At 45.3% G+C, this 17099-nt stretch overlaps 1 protein-coding gene across 1 annotated transcript in view; it reads right to left on the bottom strand.

Moving 5' to 3' along the window:
• Positions 1-17099, bottom strand: part of KLC3 (kinesin light chain 3) — a 231664-nt gene that overhangs the window by 176494 nt on the left and 38071 nt on the right. The window contains 4 exon segments of the mRNA XM_030217437.1: positions 7295-7493; positions 8673-8748; positions 11052-11279; positions 12848-13127. Coding sequence (XP_030073297.1) covers positions 7295-7493; positions 8673-8748; positions 11052-11279; positions 12848-13114 — 770 coding nt within the window. The 5' untranslated portion in view covers positions 13115-13127.

Genomic DNA, 17099 nt, shown 5'->3' with positions numbered 1-17099 from the left:
GGGGGATTATAGGAAAGAGTTGTATATAGGAGAAATGGATGGTTGACTGGATGAGTATGAATAGAGGGGGTGTGGTAGGCATGTGTTAGGAGGAATTATAAAAGGCTGGGACAGGGAAGGAGGATGGGAGGAGTGGAATAGAAGTGAATAGGAGGCAGTGGACGGAAAGTGTCTACTGCTCTCTCATAATAAATGCATGGGTCATATCTTACGAGTGCATTAGAGGAGAGATGGGATGGAGGGATATGAGAATTTGGACAGTGTGAAGCTTCAGCCGCTTCTGTATGGGAGGGGGGAAGATGGGGGATGGAGGCGGGTTGGATATAGTTGACTAGGGTGGCTTCAGGCCCAGAATGGAAGTGTTCCGGAAGGACTCCGGACGGTTGGTGAGAATGGGGGGTACAAAAGGGGGAGGGCGAGGGGGGGAGTTCTGGAGTTTTTTGGGGTTTGTTTTTGGGACAGTTTATTTTTATGGTGGACTGACTGCGTGCGCTGGGGGAGGCAAAGGATCATCTGGGGGCTAGACGAGGGAGTACCGAGGGCTGGGAGGTGCTCTCTCCATACATTAGACAATTGAACAAATTGAGAAAAGCCTTAACTTGAGCGCTGGGCAGGTTAAGTTAATGTCTTGGAATGTGGGGGGGGGTTCTCATCGCCCATAAAGAGGAAAAAAAATTCAGCAGGCTCTGCGGCGCATGGGCGGTGGACATAGCATTCCTTCAAGGAAACGCATTTGACTCCATAGAGCAGGATAAATTTAAGCAGGGGCTGGGTAGATAGCTGTAGTTGGATCCCCGCACACAAAAAGAAGGCTGGAGTACTGATCCTATTCAGGAAGGGGTTGCCAATTAAATATCAAAACAGTAAAGAGAAGTTCATGGGTAGATTGTGTTGGTCGAGGCAGAGTTGGGAGGGGTCTCATACACTTTTTGTAATATATATGCGCCCAATGTCTATGATAAAAATTTTATTCAGAATCGTGACACTGCTAGCCCCTTACCAGCAGGGACCGGTGGTCCTTGGGGGTGATTTTAACATGGTCTATGACCCAATATTGGACAAGACAAGTCAGGGGGGCCTGGGGCAGAGATACTACTCCAAAGGATTGCCGTTTCTGTGTACTACCCTTGAATTGATAGATGGTGGAGGGTGCTCCATCCGGGGTGTAGAGATTACACACATTTGTCCAGAGCCCATTCTATCTTCATCTAGGATTGTATTATATATTCATATTCACGGTCGCTCTTCTCTAAAACTGTGGCAGCGGAGAGATTGGGCCAGGAGAAATTTCTGATCATTCACCAGTGTGGGTAACACTGGAAATAGCGGGGAGTAAAGAGGAGTTATGGGGGGTGGGTCCTTTCCCCTTTGAACCTTTACCGAGATGCAAAATTTAAGGAACATCTCAGGGAAAGTGGAGGGAGTATGAACTCCATAATAAGGGTCCATATAGAACAGCATGGGTTATATTGGGAAACCGCAAAGGCGGTGCTGAGAGGAGAAATAATCGCATATAGAGCAGGAAAAGGAGGCAAGGGATCAGGAGATCTGTGCGTTTGGAAGGGAGGTTTGGGCGCAGCGGCGGAGATATGGGAGGGTCCAGACAGAGGACAGAAATTGGTGGTAAACTTGGAGTCTCAGAGGGCATTAAAATGAGCTCTTGCAGGAGAGGGCATACAAATCGATCATGTATTATAACATCAGTTGTTTATGTATGGGAACAAGGCGGGGCACTTGTTGGGCCGGTTTTGCCAGAGGGTCAAGGAGGATATCCCGGATCCTGCAGGTGCAAAACCCAGATGGTAGAGTGCATAGGCTTGAGCAGGACATAGTAGAAAGTTTCCGAAATTATTATGCAAAACTGTATGAAGCGGATACAGATATAATACCTGATAGTATGTTATTCTGGATAACATCGACCTGCCAGAGTTGGCGACACCACAGAAAGAAATTCTTATGCCCCCATAGAGGAGGGGGAATTAATATTAGCTTTACAACAGAGTGATATTCATAAGGCACCAGGGCCTGATGGCTATAGTATAGCCTTTTACAAACTGATGTATGAACAGGTAGCTCCGCCTTGTTAAATCTGTTTAACCTCCATAGCGATCTCCGGTAAGGTTCCAGAGTCTTTTACCAAGGCAAAAATGATCGTGTTGTTGAAACCGGGGAAAAACCCAGAAGATATGGGTTCCTATAGACCAATTTCGCTGTTAATTGCGATGCTAAATTGTACGCGAAAATTCTCGCTAACCGATTGGCGCGGGTGCTCCCCTAATTGGTAGCGTCGCCACAAGTGGGGTTTGTGAGGGGTAGATCGGTGGTAAGTAACATGAGGGCCCTTATTGCTTCCTTGGAGGAAGGTGGAGGAACAGGGACGGCCTTCCTCTGCTGATAAGTTCGACGCAGAGAAGGCCTTCAATAGGGTGGCGTGGCAGTTCTTATTTGCTGTACTGCAGAAGTGGGCATCGGGGTTTTTTCCGCACTGCGGTGGGAGCGCTATATGTTAATCCTCACGTTCCTGTGGATTAATGGAGAGAAATCACGGGAATTCCAGGTTCGAAGAGGGTGAGACAGGGGTGTCCACTCTCCCCATTGCTGTTCGTTCTGACTTTGGACCCCTTGGTACGAGAGATTGTGTCACATCCGGAAATTGCAGGAGTAAAATGGAGAGAGATGGGTTTTAAGATTTCCGCTTTTGCGGATGACATTTTGATACACTTCACGGACCCTAAGAAATCTCTACATGCGCTGTTAGAATTGTTTAAGGAATATGGGGATTATGCTGGATTCAAACTCAACTTTTCCAAGTCTTTAGCACTAACGGCAAGGGATGATGGTGAGGGGTGGAGTGGGGGAGTGGGTTCCCCTTAAAATGGGCCAAAGGGAGTTTTACATACCTGGGGGTACAGATAGCCATGAGGACGACGGAATTTTATAACCTTAATTATACACGGCTGTTGGGAATATGCAGCTTAGGCTGCAAAATGGGCAATTCTGCCGCTGTCGCTGCATGGGAGGGTCCAATTATGTCGCAATGGGCAGAGTTCCCTAGATGGCTGTGACATGTGCAGGTTCTTCCACTGCGTTTGCGAAATAAAGATATTACGAATCAACCAGCATTACGAAAGTTTGTTTGGGGGGGGGGGGGGGGGGAAAGTCTAAGCTGCCGCTGAATTTTGTTAATGGGCACCTGGAAGTGGGAGGCTTTGGCCTGCAGATATACAAAAATATAATCAAGCCTGCCTGCTAAGACATTTGGGTGACTGGCGTTGGACAAACACGATTATACACCGCGGAAACTGGAGCAAGCTTTTTTTGCGCCCTTTCACTTACACTATTTATTACATGGTCCGCAGTGTTCGGTACCGTCACAATTTAGAGGTAGTTTGTTGCTAAGACCCATAAGGGAGGTGTGGCGGGATTTAAATAGGTACTGGGGTTTGGGAGCGATATATCTGATTATTACCGTTGCAGGGAAACCCAACATTTACGCCTGGATCTGAGAATCAGGTATTTCGGAGGTGGGCACTACTGGGAATAACAAGGGTAGAACATGTATTAGGGACAAGGGGTGGTCTGCTAAACTTGGGGGCATTGGGGGTAGGAATTAGTGCCAGTCATGAATTTGCATATCAGCACTAGCTCATTATATTCGGTCTCTCAATATGGAGCAGTTGAATTGTGGACATGGGAGGAAGTCAGAGAGTTCTTTAAGGAGACCCCGGGACAGCGGCCCTCATATCGAGCCTTGCATAAGCTTCTTGGGTAGTGACCCGCAGAGACATACTGAAGCAATCACCACTCGATGGGCCCGTGACATGCAGAGACCCGGTTTGACTTTAGATTATACAAAGTTGGTGTCCTGATCCCGGAGATCTCGGTGAATGCGAGTCTGCGGGAATGTCAGTTTCGAATTCTACACAGGGCTATTATGACCAAGACGCAGCTGTTTAGATGGGAGGGGTGCCTGATCCACTCTGCTCTAAGTGTCAGAGGCAGGAAGGCACACTGTACCACTGTCTTTGGGGTTGCACTGCCACACAAAAATATTGGCATCAGATCATAGAATATTTGGAGGGGTTGGTACAGTCTCGAATAAGTTTTACGCCTCTGGGGATACTATTTGATAATATGAGCTTTTTGTCTTCCAGAAGAGGGGCTCGAGACAGTGATCCGCAGGGCCTGTTTGATGGGAAAAAAGTGATTATGCATGGGTGGGTCTCTGCGGACCCACCTGATTTTTGGCATTGGAGGAACAGATTTCACAATCTTCTATTGCATGGAGCGAAGGGCGGTGGGACCCTCACAGAAGAGAGGTCACAGTTTCTGGAGACTTGGGGTCCCTATATCCAGTCTCGACTCCACGCCGCGCGCAGTTCAGTGTTAAAAAAGCTTATAAGTTTTTTGGTTTTTTTTTAAGGGGGGAGGGAGAATTTAAAAGGAGGGGGGAAGGTATAGGATGTATTACTTGGATGTAAATGTGCCTTATTCTGGAGGAATCTTTAGTTGCATCGTTGTGGGTTGGGGGATGGATTCTTGGGAGGGGGGTGGGGGGAGGGGGACAGGGAAAGAGGGGATTACACCTAAAACATCAATTTACTTTGAATTATTCTTGAGTGTTCTGTACATGTAAAAAAAAAATCCCATAGAGTATGGACTAGTATTGGAGGGTGTGAACTTACTGCAAGCCTATGTTTGTACTTCTTGTGATGGTGTAATGTTTGCACTGTGTCAGTTGGATCTTAATAAAAGTGTTGAAACAAACCACAATGGGAAAGTCAAATGGTGGGATTCGTTAAGGAATAGGCTTTCATGAATAGGAATGATTTAAGAACTTCTTAAATAATTGATGGTCTAATATCCCTTTTAATTGCTCGGCAGTTCATTCCAAGACTTAGCACTGGTATATGGGAAAGACGAAGCAAACATCTGTTTGTATCTGACTTCTTACTGCTGGGATAATGAAGACAGAGAAAATTGCACGATGTTGACAAAGCATTCCTTGGGGGCAGATCAATTAGGTTGTGCATGTATTCAGGCGCCTCTCTGTATACGATCTTGTGCATTAAAGAGCAGACTTTGAAGATGATGCGATCTTTGACTGGGAGCCAGTGCAGGTCAAAACGCAATGGCTGTGCATGGGCAAAGAGCGATTTGCCTAGTATTAACTAGCAGCCGTGTTCTGGGCAGTCTAGAGTTTTCGTAGTAGATAGTCATGACAACCAGCATAATCCCGCTACAGTAGTCCAGGTGAGAAAGGACCAGCCAGTGAACGAAAGTGCGGAATAGATCTCTAGGCAGGCAATTTCTGATACGCTTCAGCCGCCACATTGCAAAAAAACATTCTCTTCACGACAACCTTCACTTGATGGTCCAAAAGCAGATGGCTATCTAGCTCGACGACAAGGATTTTTAGGCTATTTTAGATTGGTAGCTTAAACTCATTGACATCAAGTGAAGTTGGAATTACCTTATTGTGCTGGGATGTCTTTGTTTATCTTAAACTGAAATACTTTTGCCCATGAGGTTAGGATGGAAAGCTAGCCTCGGATCTTCTCATAGATCTCTGTCAGCGTAGATTGAAAGGGATATCTCCCATGAGTAGTACATTGTCATATTTAACAAATATGTTAGAGATGAATTCTGAGAAAACAGATTCGGTGGCTGACCAATTACCCGGTGGGCAGTAAAAGAGATTAAGGCACATTGAGTCATGTAGGGAATCAACTTTGATTTTAGTGGTTATAATTTCTAGATTATGGGAGTTAAGATTAAAAGTAAATTCAATATTGAGAAAGATTTGTAAATAATGGCAATTTCGCCTCCTTCTTTTTTTTTTTTACTGGTCTAGTTTGATGGAGAATTTTGTATTCTGGAGGACATAAATCATGTAATAGTGGGTCATCAATGAGGCGTAACCAAGTTTGTTATTAATGCCAAACCAAGATTTTCCTCCTCAATCCATCCTCTGATTAGGTTACTTTTGTTTACTATAGATCTGGCAGTTATATATATCGAACTGCAATAAGTACGAAGGATATTGGGGGATAGTTAATATATTTATGTTTAATAGTTGATTTTGAGAAGAACCAGATCTATGTGAAGAAAAGTGGTTTTGATCTGATATTATTTGGGTCAAATAACTGGGTGTGTTAGGATAATAGGCATGGTTGTGTTCATAACTATATCAATTAGGTTTTTCTCTATTGGTTATGATCACTGGAATATTAAATTGTGATTCTAGTGCCTCGGATTGAGAACTTAGTACCATGAACATAGAGCAATGTAGCAGAGCCAATTAGTGAGACTGATTTGTGAGAACATTAGTAGGGAGGACAGAGCAATTTACAGAGACAAAGCAAAGTAATATTCAACAATACGATTATAAAGAAGTGCAGTAGTAATACATTGTAAAGATAATGACAGACTTTGTCAAGTAAAATTAGTGACAGAGAACAAATTGATATGAACTAACTTCTTCTGAAGGGTAACATCAGAGACTCTGCCCGAGGGACCAGTTAATGATGTCACCCACCAGTGTCTGGTTTAAAAGGCCGCTTTCTGATTCTTCAGCCTGTACACTAGAAACTGCTCTCCCGATGTACAAAGGAGCTGGCAGACAGTGGAGTTGGAGCAGGTGGAGAATTCAGGAGGCAGCACACATTTAAATAATACAGTTAATGATGTCACCCACCAGTGTCTGGTTTGATTTATCATTTGGGAAGTCAGGAGTGAGATGTATTGGCAGAACTGTGAGGGTGAGGAGGAAGGGATATCTCAGCAGTGGAATTAGGGTGCTGTGGGGCAGACGAGTGCTGTTTTTACTTGTAATTTGGCATAAGTTTGAATTTGCAGAATTCCCATCCCATCAGCCTAAGGAACATTTGTCTGCATAAGGACTTTCTCCTTCCCCCATAAACATCTTCTAAATTCTTTTGAAGGCTGTTGACAGCAAGGTAGGGTGGAATAGATGGCTGTTGGATATTTCTGCATTACAGCTGAATTAGGTAATGAGACTACGATAAAACACATTTATTAACTCTTCTGATGCTGATAGGAATTTTCCTTGCTGAAAATGACCTTTTCAGAGTACCAGATGGACAATTTTGCTGTTTGCTAATCAAATTATATGTCTTTGATTAGCAAACATTAACAAAATTGTCCAATAACAAAAGCATTGTGCCTCTGAGGTGTGCAGGCATGTCACACCAGAATCTGATGCTGGAAACTGTATGAGAAAAAAGTTCCATACCTCTAGGCCTCACCTGTACACCAGTGCCAGGATGTTTACATAGTAGCAACATCTGGATGGTTATGGCCGGAGCTTTTCTCCAGATCTTCTAATGCCTGTTTGCAGAGGGGCACTGCCACTTCATAGCGTCCCTGCGAGGCATACTGGATCACTAGGTTATGAAGAGTGCGCAGCCGAGCAGGGATCTCGTAACCACCCTGCTGAGCAGCTGTGAATGAGCTGCTCATCTGTGGACTCCCTGGAGGAGGAGAGGGAGCAAGAATGGAGGAAAAGTGAGAAACACAGAAGTTTAAAAAAAAAATAGAGAGAATTAGGCAAGGGAGAGAGGGAAATATAGAGAGGAAGGAGAGGAGGCACATGATTAGAGAGGACAAAAGGAGGAATGAGTAACTATTTAGCAGCATTATAATACACACAGTCTGTGACAGAGAGCACAAGTGAGGCTCTGTACACTGGGAGACACAAAAACAAAAGAAAACAGCACCAAGAATCTAGAGAACCAGAGGTAACTTGAATAAAATTTATTCAAGTTAGACATGCACCTGATGGGGTCATGTTTTGCCCAAGTGGGCTGCAATCAGTGGGTCATATAACATCAGAATGGATACTGTTCACTCAAGTCACAGCAACAAGATTATGACACAACTGCCACTTCTCAGGGCAACCTCTTCTTCACAGACAGATGCTGTTACAGGACTTATGCAGGCAGTGTGCAAAAATCTTATGTTATATGACCCCTGATGCAGCTCACTTGACAAATGTGGCTTTGTCAAGCACAATTTCTACGTTGACTAAACTGTGGTCAAGTTAGCTCTGGTTCTCCAGAATCTTGGTGTTCTTTGTTTTGTTTTTGCTGCTAGTGTTTTAGTACCTGCTTCTCCTTTTGTGTGTGTTCCACCACTGGAAGACAGCTACAAAACAGATGAGACTCCAAAGGAGTAGATGGGAAAACTGACTTAACTAGATAGTAAGCTCCACAGAGCAGACACTGCTGCATGTGCACCTTTTCCAGGATGCATTCAACTCCTAATACCCACTACATCTCTAATCCCCACTACATCTCTAATCCCAGCAATGTAGGATGCCAGCTGTCAAACCAGCCTAGGACCACAGTGGGTCGGACCTGAAACACACAGCTCCCCATGTTACTTGACTTCAGCTTATCATAATATTGTAACTTTCCTAATTTCTTATTTTTCAAGTCTCCTAACAACCAAATCTATTCAGAGACAATGTAAAATGTAGACAGTACTCCAATAGGTGGTGTATCAAGCATAATTAAACTTGGAAACTAATAGCACTATATAAATAGCACATACTAGCAGTGGACAGAAAAAAAAGGACAGGTGAGTGTCTATAGACTGAGAGACGAACTCGAAGACATATACTGACAGACATTTGGGTACACAAAACCTACGATGTTTGTGTTCCTCCTCTTCACTGGAAAACAGGTCAGTGAGACTGTCTTTCCACGGCTGTGGCTCCTCCTTCTCCTGGTAAGAGGACAGACCATTTTATTTGGATTTTTATTAATACACCGAGAGATTCCCTCCTCATGCTTAATCAGCTTGAATTACTGCTTATGTGTTCTAAAAGATATCTGATGAGGAGGTGTGGTGGTGGTGGCGGGAGTGACAAGGTTTAAAGGAAGTGACCAGGGGTAACTAGCAGGAACTTGAGTCATAGCCGGACATGGACCTGTTTGCAGTGACCTGCTCTGAAGATAGTCACTCTACTGTGTAGCCAAAAGAGGTAAATCGCCTGTTATCAGGTTCTAAAATCCACAGGTCATTATTAAATGTCGCAGTCAACAGTTGTTTTTTTTAAATGCCAGCCATGGCGTTTAAATATGTGAAGGACCATTTAGATAGAATATAGAAATCAAAACTGATACATCCAGGTCACGATATGTACAATTCTGGTAGTATTTTAGAAAAGGATCTGCTGATATAGAGCTTTTCTAAAATATACACAGGAATGCATGTGTATGTGGCAGCTGGGTACGGCAGGAGCATCCATTTTACTTATGTGTAAAACATCAATAGAGGAAATCCCACAAATTACACTTGTAAGTGCCGACATGTACATATGTAATATGGTAATGCAGAACTTACATATGTGTAAAGCACTTACACATGTATGTCTGCCATTTTGGAAACCTACATGTGGAGCTCTCCTAATAAAACTACAGAGGCCACAATCTTTATTTAGTTTCAATTGGGAGGGACAAATAAACAACAGGGGATTAAGGAGGAGAACTCCCTTAATTGCTCCTGTAAGGGCTGGCCAAAATGAACATAAAAAAAAAAAACCACGTATATGTGCCAGGGTGCAACTGTAATCTTTTTTTTATTTTCACCTACCTATCGGCTTTCCATCTCCTTCTCTCAGTCCTTGGTTCCCCCATTTCCACTCTCACTCCTTCCCCAGTCTCCTATTCTCTTCTGTCACCCATTCCCCATTACCGCATTTTTACCCTCTGTATTCATCATCATCTTCTCATTCATCTCTTTGGAACCATGTGGGAGAAGCCATGGAGGGTTGTTGTCACGTTGAGCTACAAAGGTGGTGGGAGGGGGAGATACTGAACATCTCTCTCTCTCCTCTCCACAACCCAGCATCTCCTTCTTTTCACTCCCACCCTTAAAGCACAACATCATGCATCCGTCTCCCCCCCTCATTTGTAGCCCAGCATCTCCCCATCTCCTTTTCTCTCTCCTCCCTAATGGTCCTGCATTTCTCCTGCTCCCCCCTCAAAGGTCTAGGATGTCTCTTTTTTCTCCCCCCCCTCCCCCAATAGTCCAGCATATCTCCTCCCCCCCCCCCCCCCCCCCCCCGTGTTCCAGGTCTCTTTTTCCTCCACCTCCCAATGGTCCAGCATTTCTCCTCTCTCCCTCCCCAATGGTCCATCCAGCATGTCTCCTCTCCACCCAATAGTCCAGTATGTCTCCACCCCAACCCCCAAGGTCCCGCATTTGTCCTTCCTGTCCCTTACCCAGTTGATCCCCTTCCCACCAGCCTCTCAAATGCCTCCCCCTTCAGGTGTGCCTTTTAAATGTTTTTGCTTGTAGAGGCTGCCAGCGGTGAGCAGCAATGCATATGTACAGCTTGTGCCCTCCCCACAGCCTTCCTCGGATGCTTCCTGCCTATGCAGGAACAGGAAATTACATTAGCGAGAAGGCTTCGGGAGGACGTGAGCAGGGCATATGCATCGCTGATCTCCACCAGCAGCCTCTATAAGCAAAAATGACTTTTTAAAAAGGTACACGTACACCCGAGTGGGTGGAGTGGTGTTTAAGAGGTCATGGGAGATGCCAGATCACCAGCTGGGAAGGGGAGAGGAAGGAAAGAAAAGCTGGACCATGGGGAGAGTCAGCAGGTAGGGAGAATAGGGGGATGGCATCACTGCCAGAGCTGCTAGCAGTGCTGGAACAGTTTTCCATTCCATTATGGCACAAATTAAGCCCTGGTGTTGACCATCAATGACTCTTCTAACTGCGGTAATATTCAGCTACTAGCCATGGAACTATGCATTTTAATTAAGACAGTCTTTTTGTTGTCCAACTTAATCTGCATAGTTGTACAGATAGCGGCTGAATATCACTGACTATCTGTAAAGTTAGCTAGAATGCCTTCCAATGTTCAGTGCACTATCTAGATAGTGCCGTCAAAAATTCACAGATAGGTGAAGAATCTATAGAGGAGCTGCTGTTTTACAGATAAGTGCCTTTGAATATTGGGCTGCCAGTTTTCCTACAGCCACAAATCTCAACTGTTAGGGTGCCCAAGGTCCTACCTGCTCCCCCTCGGGCTCATACTGCTTCATTTGGTTCATGAATTTCAGATGTTTCTTCTCCTCCTCAAGCTGTGCCACCATCTCCTCACTGTGCTGTAGACGCTGCTGAGTATTGGCCAGCTCATCACGTAACCACAGGTTCTCCTGGCAGAGTCGTTTCACCTGAGATTTTAGTTTATGCTTTTCTGCTTCCAGTAGCCCAATGTGGGTTGAAAGTGCAATCATCATCTGAAGAAGGAAGGATGAAGAAAAAAATGAAATAAAAAAAGGCTGGGCCTTCAGGAGCTATGAACACTCCTACACTATTCTCTACAGCACCTTCTGCTGGGAGACACTGGGACTGCAGGAGCTGGGAGTTCTGTACAGTTCTCTAACAGTACCTCTGCTGGGAGAGACAGAGATTACAGGAGCTGTGAGAGTTCTCCAATTGTAAGTGCATCTGCACTACCCTTCTGCTGAGACAAACAGGAAATGCAGAAGCAGTGGGTTCTGTACTGTTCTCTACTGTACCTCCTGCTGGGAAAAATGGGGATTGCAGGAGCTGTGACCTCCCCAACAGTCGTTGCTCCTCCACTATTCTCTACAGCATCTTCTGCTGGAGAGCGACTGAGGCCACAGAAGATATGAGTACCTCCACAACTAGTGCTCCTGCAGTAAGAGTGACTTTCAGGCTTATTTCGAAAGAGAAGGGCGCCCATCTTCTGACACAAATCGAGAGATGGCGTCCTTCTCTCAGGGTTGCCCAAATTGGCATAATCGAAAGCCAATTTTGGGCGTCCTCAACTGCTTCCCATCACGGGGACGACCAAAGTTCCTGGGGGGGCGTGTCGGAAGCATAGTGAAGGCGGGACTGGGGCGTGCTTAACACATGGGCTTCCTCGACTGATAATGGAAAAAATAAGGGCGTCCCTGACGAGCAGTTGGCCGACTTTACTTGGTCCATTTTTTTTTTCACAACCAAGCCTCAAAAAGGTGCCCGAACTGACCAGATGACCACCAAAAGGAATCAGGGATGACCTCCCCTTACTCCCCCAGTGGTCACCAACCCCCTCCCACCCTAAAAAAAAAAAAAAAAAAAACCTTAAAAAAAATGTTTTGCCAGCCTCAAATGTCATACCCACCCTGACAGCAGTGTGCAGGTCCGTGGAGCAGTTTCAGTGGGTGCACTGCACATCAGCCAGGCGGACCCAGGCCCATACCCCCCCCCCCCCCACACCTGTTACACTTGTGGTGGTAAATGGGAGCCCTTCAAAACCCACCCGAAACCCACTGTACCCACATGTAGGAGCCCCCCTTCAGCCCTTAGGGCTATGGTAGTGTTGTACAGTTGTGAGGAGTGAGTTTTGAGGGCCTCAGCACCCAAGGTAAGGGAGCTATGCACCTGGGAGCAATTTCTGAAGTCCACTGCAGTGCCCCCTAGGGTGCCCGGTTGGTGTCCTGGCATGTGAGGGGGACCAGTGCACTACGAATGCTGGCTCCTCCCACGAGCAAATGGCTTGGATTTGGTCGTTTTTGAGATGGGCATCCTCGGTTTCCATTATGGCCGAAAACCAGGGACGAACATTTCTAAGGTCGACCATCTCTAAGGTCGACCTAAATGTTGGGATTTGGGCGTCCCGACTGTACTTATCAAAACGAAAGATGGACGCCCATCTTGTTTCGATAATACGGGTTTCCCCGCCCCTTCGCCGGGACGTCCTTAGAGATGGGCGCCCTTAGAGATGGTCGTCCCCATTCGATTATGCCCCTCCACATGTACCAGTGCATTTTTCTAGATTCCCTCATATTAGGAATACCTTTGCTTCCCCCAGCCCTAGGTCAATAGTTTCCAGGGACTTCCGAAGCAGCTGGTACTTCTCCTCCTGGAGCTCCATGTCCTTCCCTATTTTCCCAGTCTCTTCCTTCTGTCCATAGAGCAGAGCCTCCTCCAGCATATGGGACAGCACCCTGTTCTCATTCCGTAGTGCCTCCAGCCCTTTTACCACCTGGCGGTGTGTTACAATGATGTCTTCAGGGTTCATCTTCTCTGGCTGTTGCTCACTGCCTTCCACCATGCTGGACATGATATAATGGGACCTGGGAAGAAAGAGAAGACCTGCCTCAGTGCTGAGAAGGAATTCGTGAAGCAGGAGAGCAAGGAGTCTGGGCTGAGACTGATTTAGATCTGTGGTATTGCAATGGACAGAGACAGGACAGGCCTGCTCTGGATTACTTTGTCAGATTTTTCATTTTCAAATTTCCTGCAAGCAGCAGGCCACCATTCTTAAATACATCATGGCAGAAGGTTCTGGTGATTAGCCACGAAGTTAGTTAAGTAGGTATGCAAAGTCCACTAGAGGAGTTTAAGAAGTTATAATGAAAGATTGGACACACACAGGTCTCAGGGTACAGCTTATCGGCTCTCCAATATGTGCAACCCCCCCCCCCCCCACCAACATCCTCTCTATCTATGAAGGCGAATGTGTTACTAATGGGACAATTGCTGCACAAAACAGCACCCAGAGCAAGAGTCTTTTTGGCATTTCTCTTCCTTTTTAGGCTCATGTGGTTGCAGATTCACAGACTGACTCAATGTAATGTAGCAGACCTCTTTCCTCAGCGTGGCACCACCTCTGGCAATGGCCCAGCTTACCAAGTAATAATATATGCTTAAGAACACAAGAACTACTGCCCTGGAGGTCTATCTAACAGAAGCAGGCAGCAAGGGCTTAAAGGACTTGCATCAAAAAGTGGTTATTTATGGTGGCCTATTTCCTGTCATATCCCAGTTTGAACAATCAAGGTTTGAAAAATCAAGGTACCCTGAACCTGAGGTGACATTTCTAACTTACATTAAATAGCCAGTGATTGATCTGTGCTCCATCAACTTGCCTCATTCTTTTTCAAACCCATCTGTGCTTCTTTTTTTTTTATAAGTTATAATTCTATATTTGTTATCTTTTTTTTTTTTTTTTAATTAAGGTTTTACAAGTATAACACAAAACAACCAAAAAGAAACAGTAACAATAATCCATGGCAAAGTTAATAACAAAAATAAAAAGGCAGAACAACATACCATGACAATACCCATAGCAAATCAGCAATTATACAATTATCAGGTAGTGCTATTAGGAGTCTGACAAAATGAATCCAAACGAGCCCAGGTCTTCAAGACAGATTGAACACAACGGTGCCTATGGGCTAGTATAGTTTCATATTTCCTAATCACACACACGTTACTCCACCATTCATTATAATTGAGATGTACATTATTTTTCCAATTTAAAACAATTAAATGTAAAGCAACCACTAACAAAATGTTAAACAATTTCTTATCGGATTCTAACCTCCACATTGTTCTGTAGCAGTGAGTGCTACAATTGACTACTTACATAATACATATATATAAGTGGAACTGAAACAGGCATGTTTTCCTATTCCTAAGGCCAACCCAAGGGTATCTGACACCCTAGGCGAACCTTCAGCCATGTGCTTCCCAGCAAAGGTGGCTCAAGGTCTTCCCCTCCATGTCCACTATCTCTCCTTCCCTACCTCCCCTCTCCTCTATCTCTGCCTCTTCCCCCCCCCCCTCATCAAGATGTTCAGTATCTTCCCTTCCCTCCATGTCTCCTCAAAATGTTCAGCATCTCCCCTTTCTTCCCTCCTCAAGTTGTCAGCATGTGTAATGTAATATGATTCTTGCATCCTTTCAACTCCCACTAACAGTGGCTCAAAGTGGGTAACAAACAGAGGAAAAAAAGAGAAAGAAAGAAAAAAATCACTGGAAAAATATAAATATCACTTAGCCAAAATTTTTTTTTAAGATAAATCTTCAGAGAGAGGAAGTGATGTCAGCTCCCTGGATGGATTGCAAATTCTGAGCTACCGCTCCCATCTAGTAAACTAAGCCCTAATTTCACTGTATCACGTTTTTGAAGTTGCTTTTTGTGAGTGTGCGCCTTCTCCTTGGTTAGCTATGGCACACAAACTCAAAAATGCCAATATTAAGGAGTCCTTGCAGCACGGCCGGGACCAGAAAAGGCCTTGAGACGGGCCTCTCAGTCAACTATCCCTGATCAGGAACGGAAACGAATTCTCCTACCTGCTCTGAGGATGACGAAGAGCAAGACCCAGTTAACTTACATAAGTATTGCCGTACTGGGACAGACCAAGGGTCCATCAAGCCCAGCATCCTGTTTCCAACAGTGGCCAATCCAGGTCACAAATACCTGGCAAGATCCCAAAAAAGTACAAAACATTTTATGCTGCTCATCTCAGAAATAAGCAGTGGATTTTCCTCAAGTCCATTTTAATAATGGTCTATGGACTTTTCCTTTAGAAAGCTGTCCAAACCTTTTTTAAACCCTGCTAAGTAACCACCTTTACCGCTTTCTTTGGCAACAAATTCCAGAGTTTAATTACACGTTGAGTGAAGAACATTTTCTCCGATTTGTTTTAATTTACTACTTTGTAGCTTCATTGCATGCCCCCTAGTCCTAGTATTTTCGGAAAGAGTAAACAGACGCTTCACGTGTACCCGTTCCACTCCACATTGCTTAGTTTGAGCAGAGAAGTCCAGTGATGTTTGAAAGATTTACAGCTCAAACTTCAGGCAATGTGTGGTGAACTCACCACGTGGATTGACACCTCTCCATAGGGACATTCAGGACTTTGGCTCACACATGGAGGGAGATGCAGGTTGAGGACCAAGGGGAATCTGTGCTGGACTTGCAAACTAAATGCACGTTGCTGGAGATGCAGTTGGATGACTTGCACTATAAGATGGATAATATGAAAAATAGGGGCCAGCGGAAGAACCTCCATTTTCGTGGAGAGGGTGGTGAACGCTTGGAGAACTCTTTTTATTAGAAAAAACTAAAGCAGAATACAAACATAAAACCTCACCCCGTCCCCCATCCCCCACAAACATCATGCAACAGAAATATCCCCCCTTTACACACATGCAAACAGCAAGTCCCCAACTAATACAGAAAACAAACCTACTCCAAACAATAACTTTGCTCTAGGATTTCATGGGGGGTTTTAGCCTAACCTGCCTTCCACCACCGCAAGGCTGTCCCCTTACCCCTCTCCACCCCCTCCCACTTCGCCACCTCCCTGCACGGCTCTCACCACATCCCAACTAACACGTTCTACTGACCGGAACTCTTGGTGCAGCGAAACCCTACATCGCGCCATCCAGAGCAGTAGCGCAGAACCAGTGAAATAATGAAATGAGTTACCGGATCCAAGCCCTTATTTTATGCATGGGACCATATACCCAATCCGCATAACTATAATTACTGAACCCAGGGATCTTCAACAGCGAGGAGACCCGATTCCCAACCTACACCGTGAATGGGCACCTCTGTAAGAAGTGTTCCATTGTCTCCTCTGCCCAGCACATTCCCCTCTCGGGCATCCTCTGTCCTGCACGTTGCGATACTTCAAGTTGCCTCGCACGTACAACTTACCGTGCAGGGACAGCCACGCCATGTCCCGATACTTAACCGGGATTCTGTCTGATGTTATAAGCCGTAAACCCTGCCTCAGCACTACCTCAGGAGCATCCCGCAACACCAAGGGTGCAGTGAAAACCTGCGACCTTACCCTTTCCATCCATACCTCCCTTCTTCCTTCCTGGATCCTCACCCACCGTCAGCCCCCATACCCGCACTAGCTTTACCAGGGATTTGTAATACCCCACCCCCTCCGGGCCACCCTTCCTCAAAGCTACAACTCTTCCTCCTTGCTGCCATATTGTCCAATAACCGTGACCACCACCCAAGGACACTCCGCGCCCACCCTGGGGGCTCCTGCCCTACCGCCTTACCCAAGTTAAACTGCAAAATAATGAACTGAAAAACAAAACGGGTTTATCATACCTACCCCTCCCTCCCTCCTTGGTAAATATGTAATATTGCGCTTAACAGGGTTCATTCTGTTTCCCCACACTAGCTGAAAAAAAATACTATAAAGTAACGTGTATCATCTTTCGGGCAACAAACAAATATAACTGACAAACAACAACAAAGGAACCAAATGAACTTTAATTAGCCGAACCCGCTC

Source organism: Microcaecilia unicolor, chromosome 11, assembly GCF_901765095.1.
Source record: "Microcaecilia unicolor chromosome 11, aMicUni1.1, whole genome shotgun sequence".
NCBI classification, from domain to species: domain Eukaryota; kingdom Metazoa; phylum Chordata; class Amphibia; order Gymnophiona; family Siphonopidae; genus Microcaecilia; species Microcaecilia unicolor.
The sequence above is the reverse complement of the archived record's forward strand: the minus strand, read 5'-3'. Positions and strand labels throughout refer to the sequence as shown.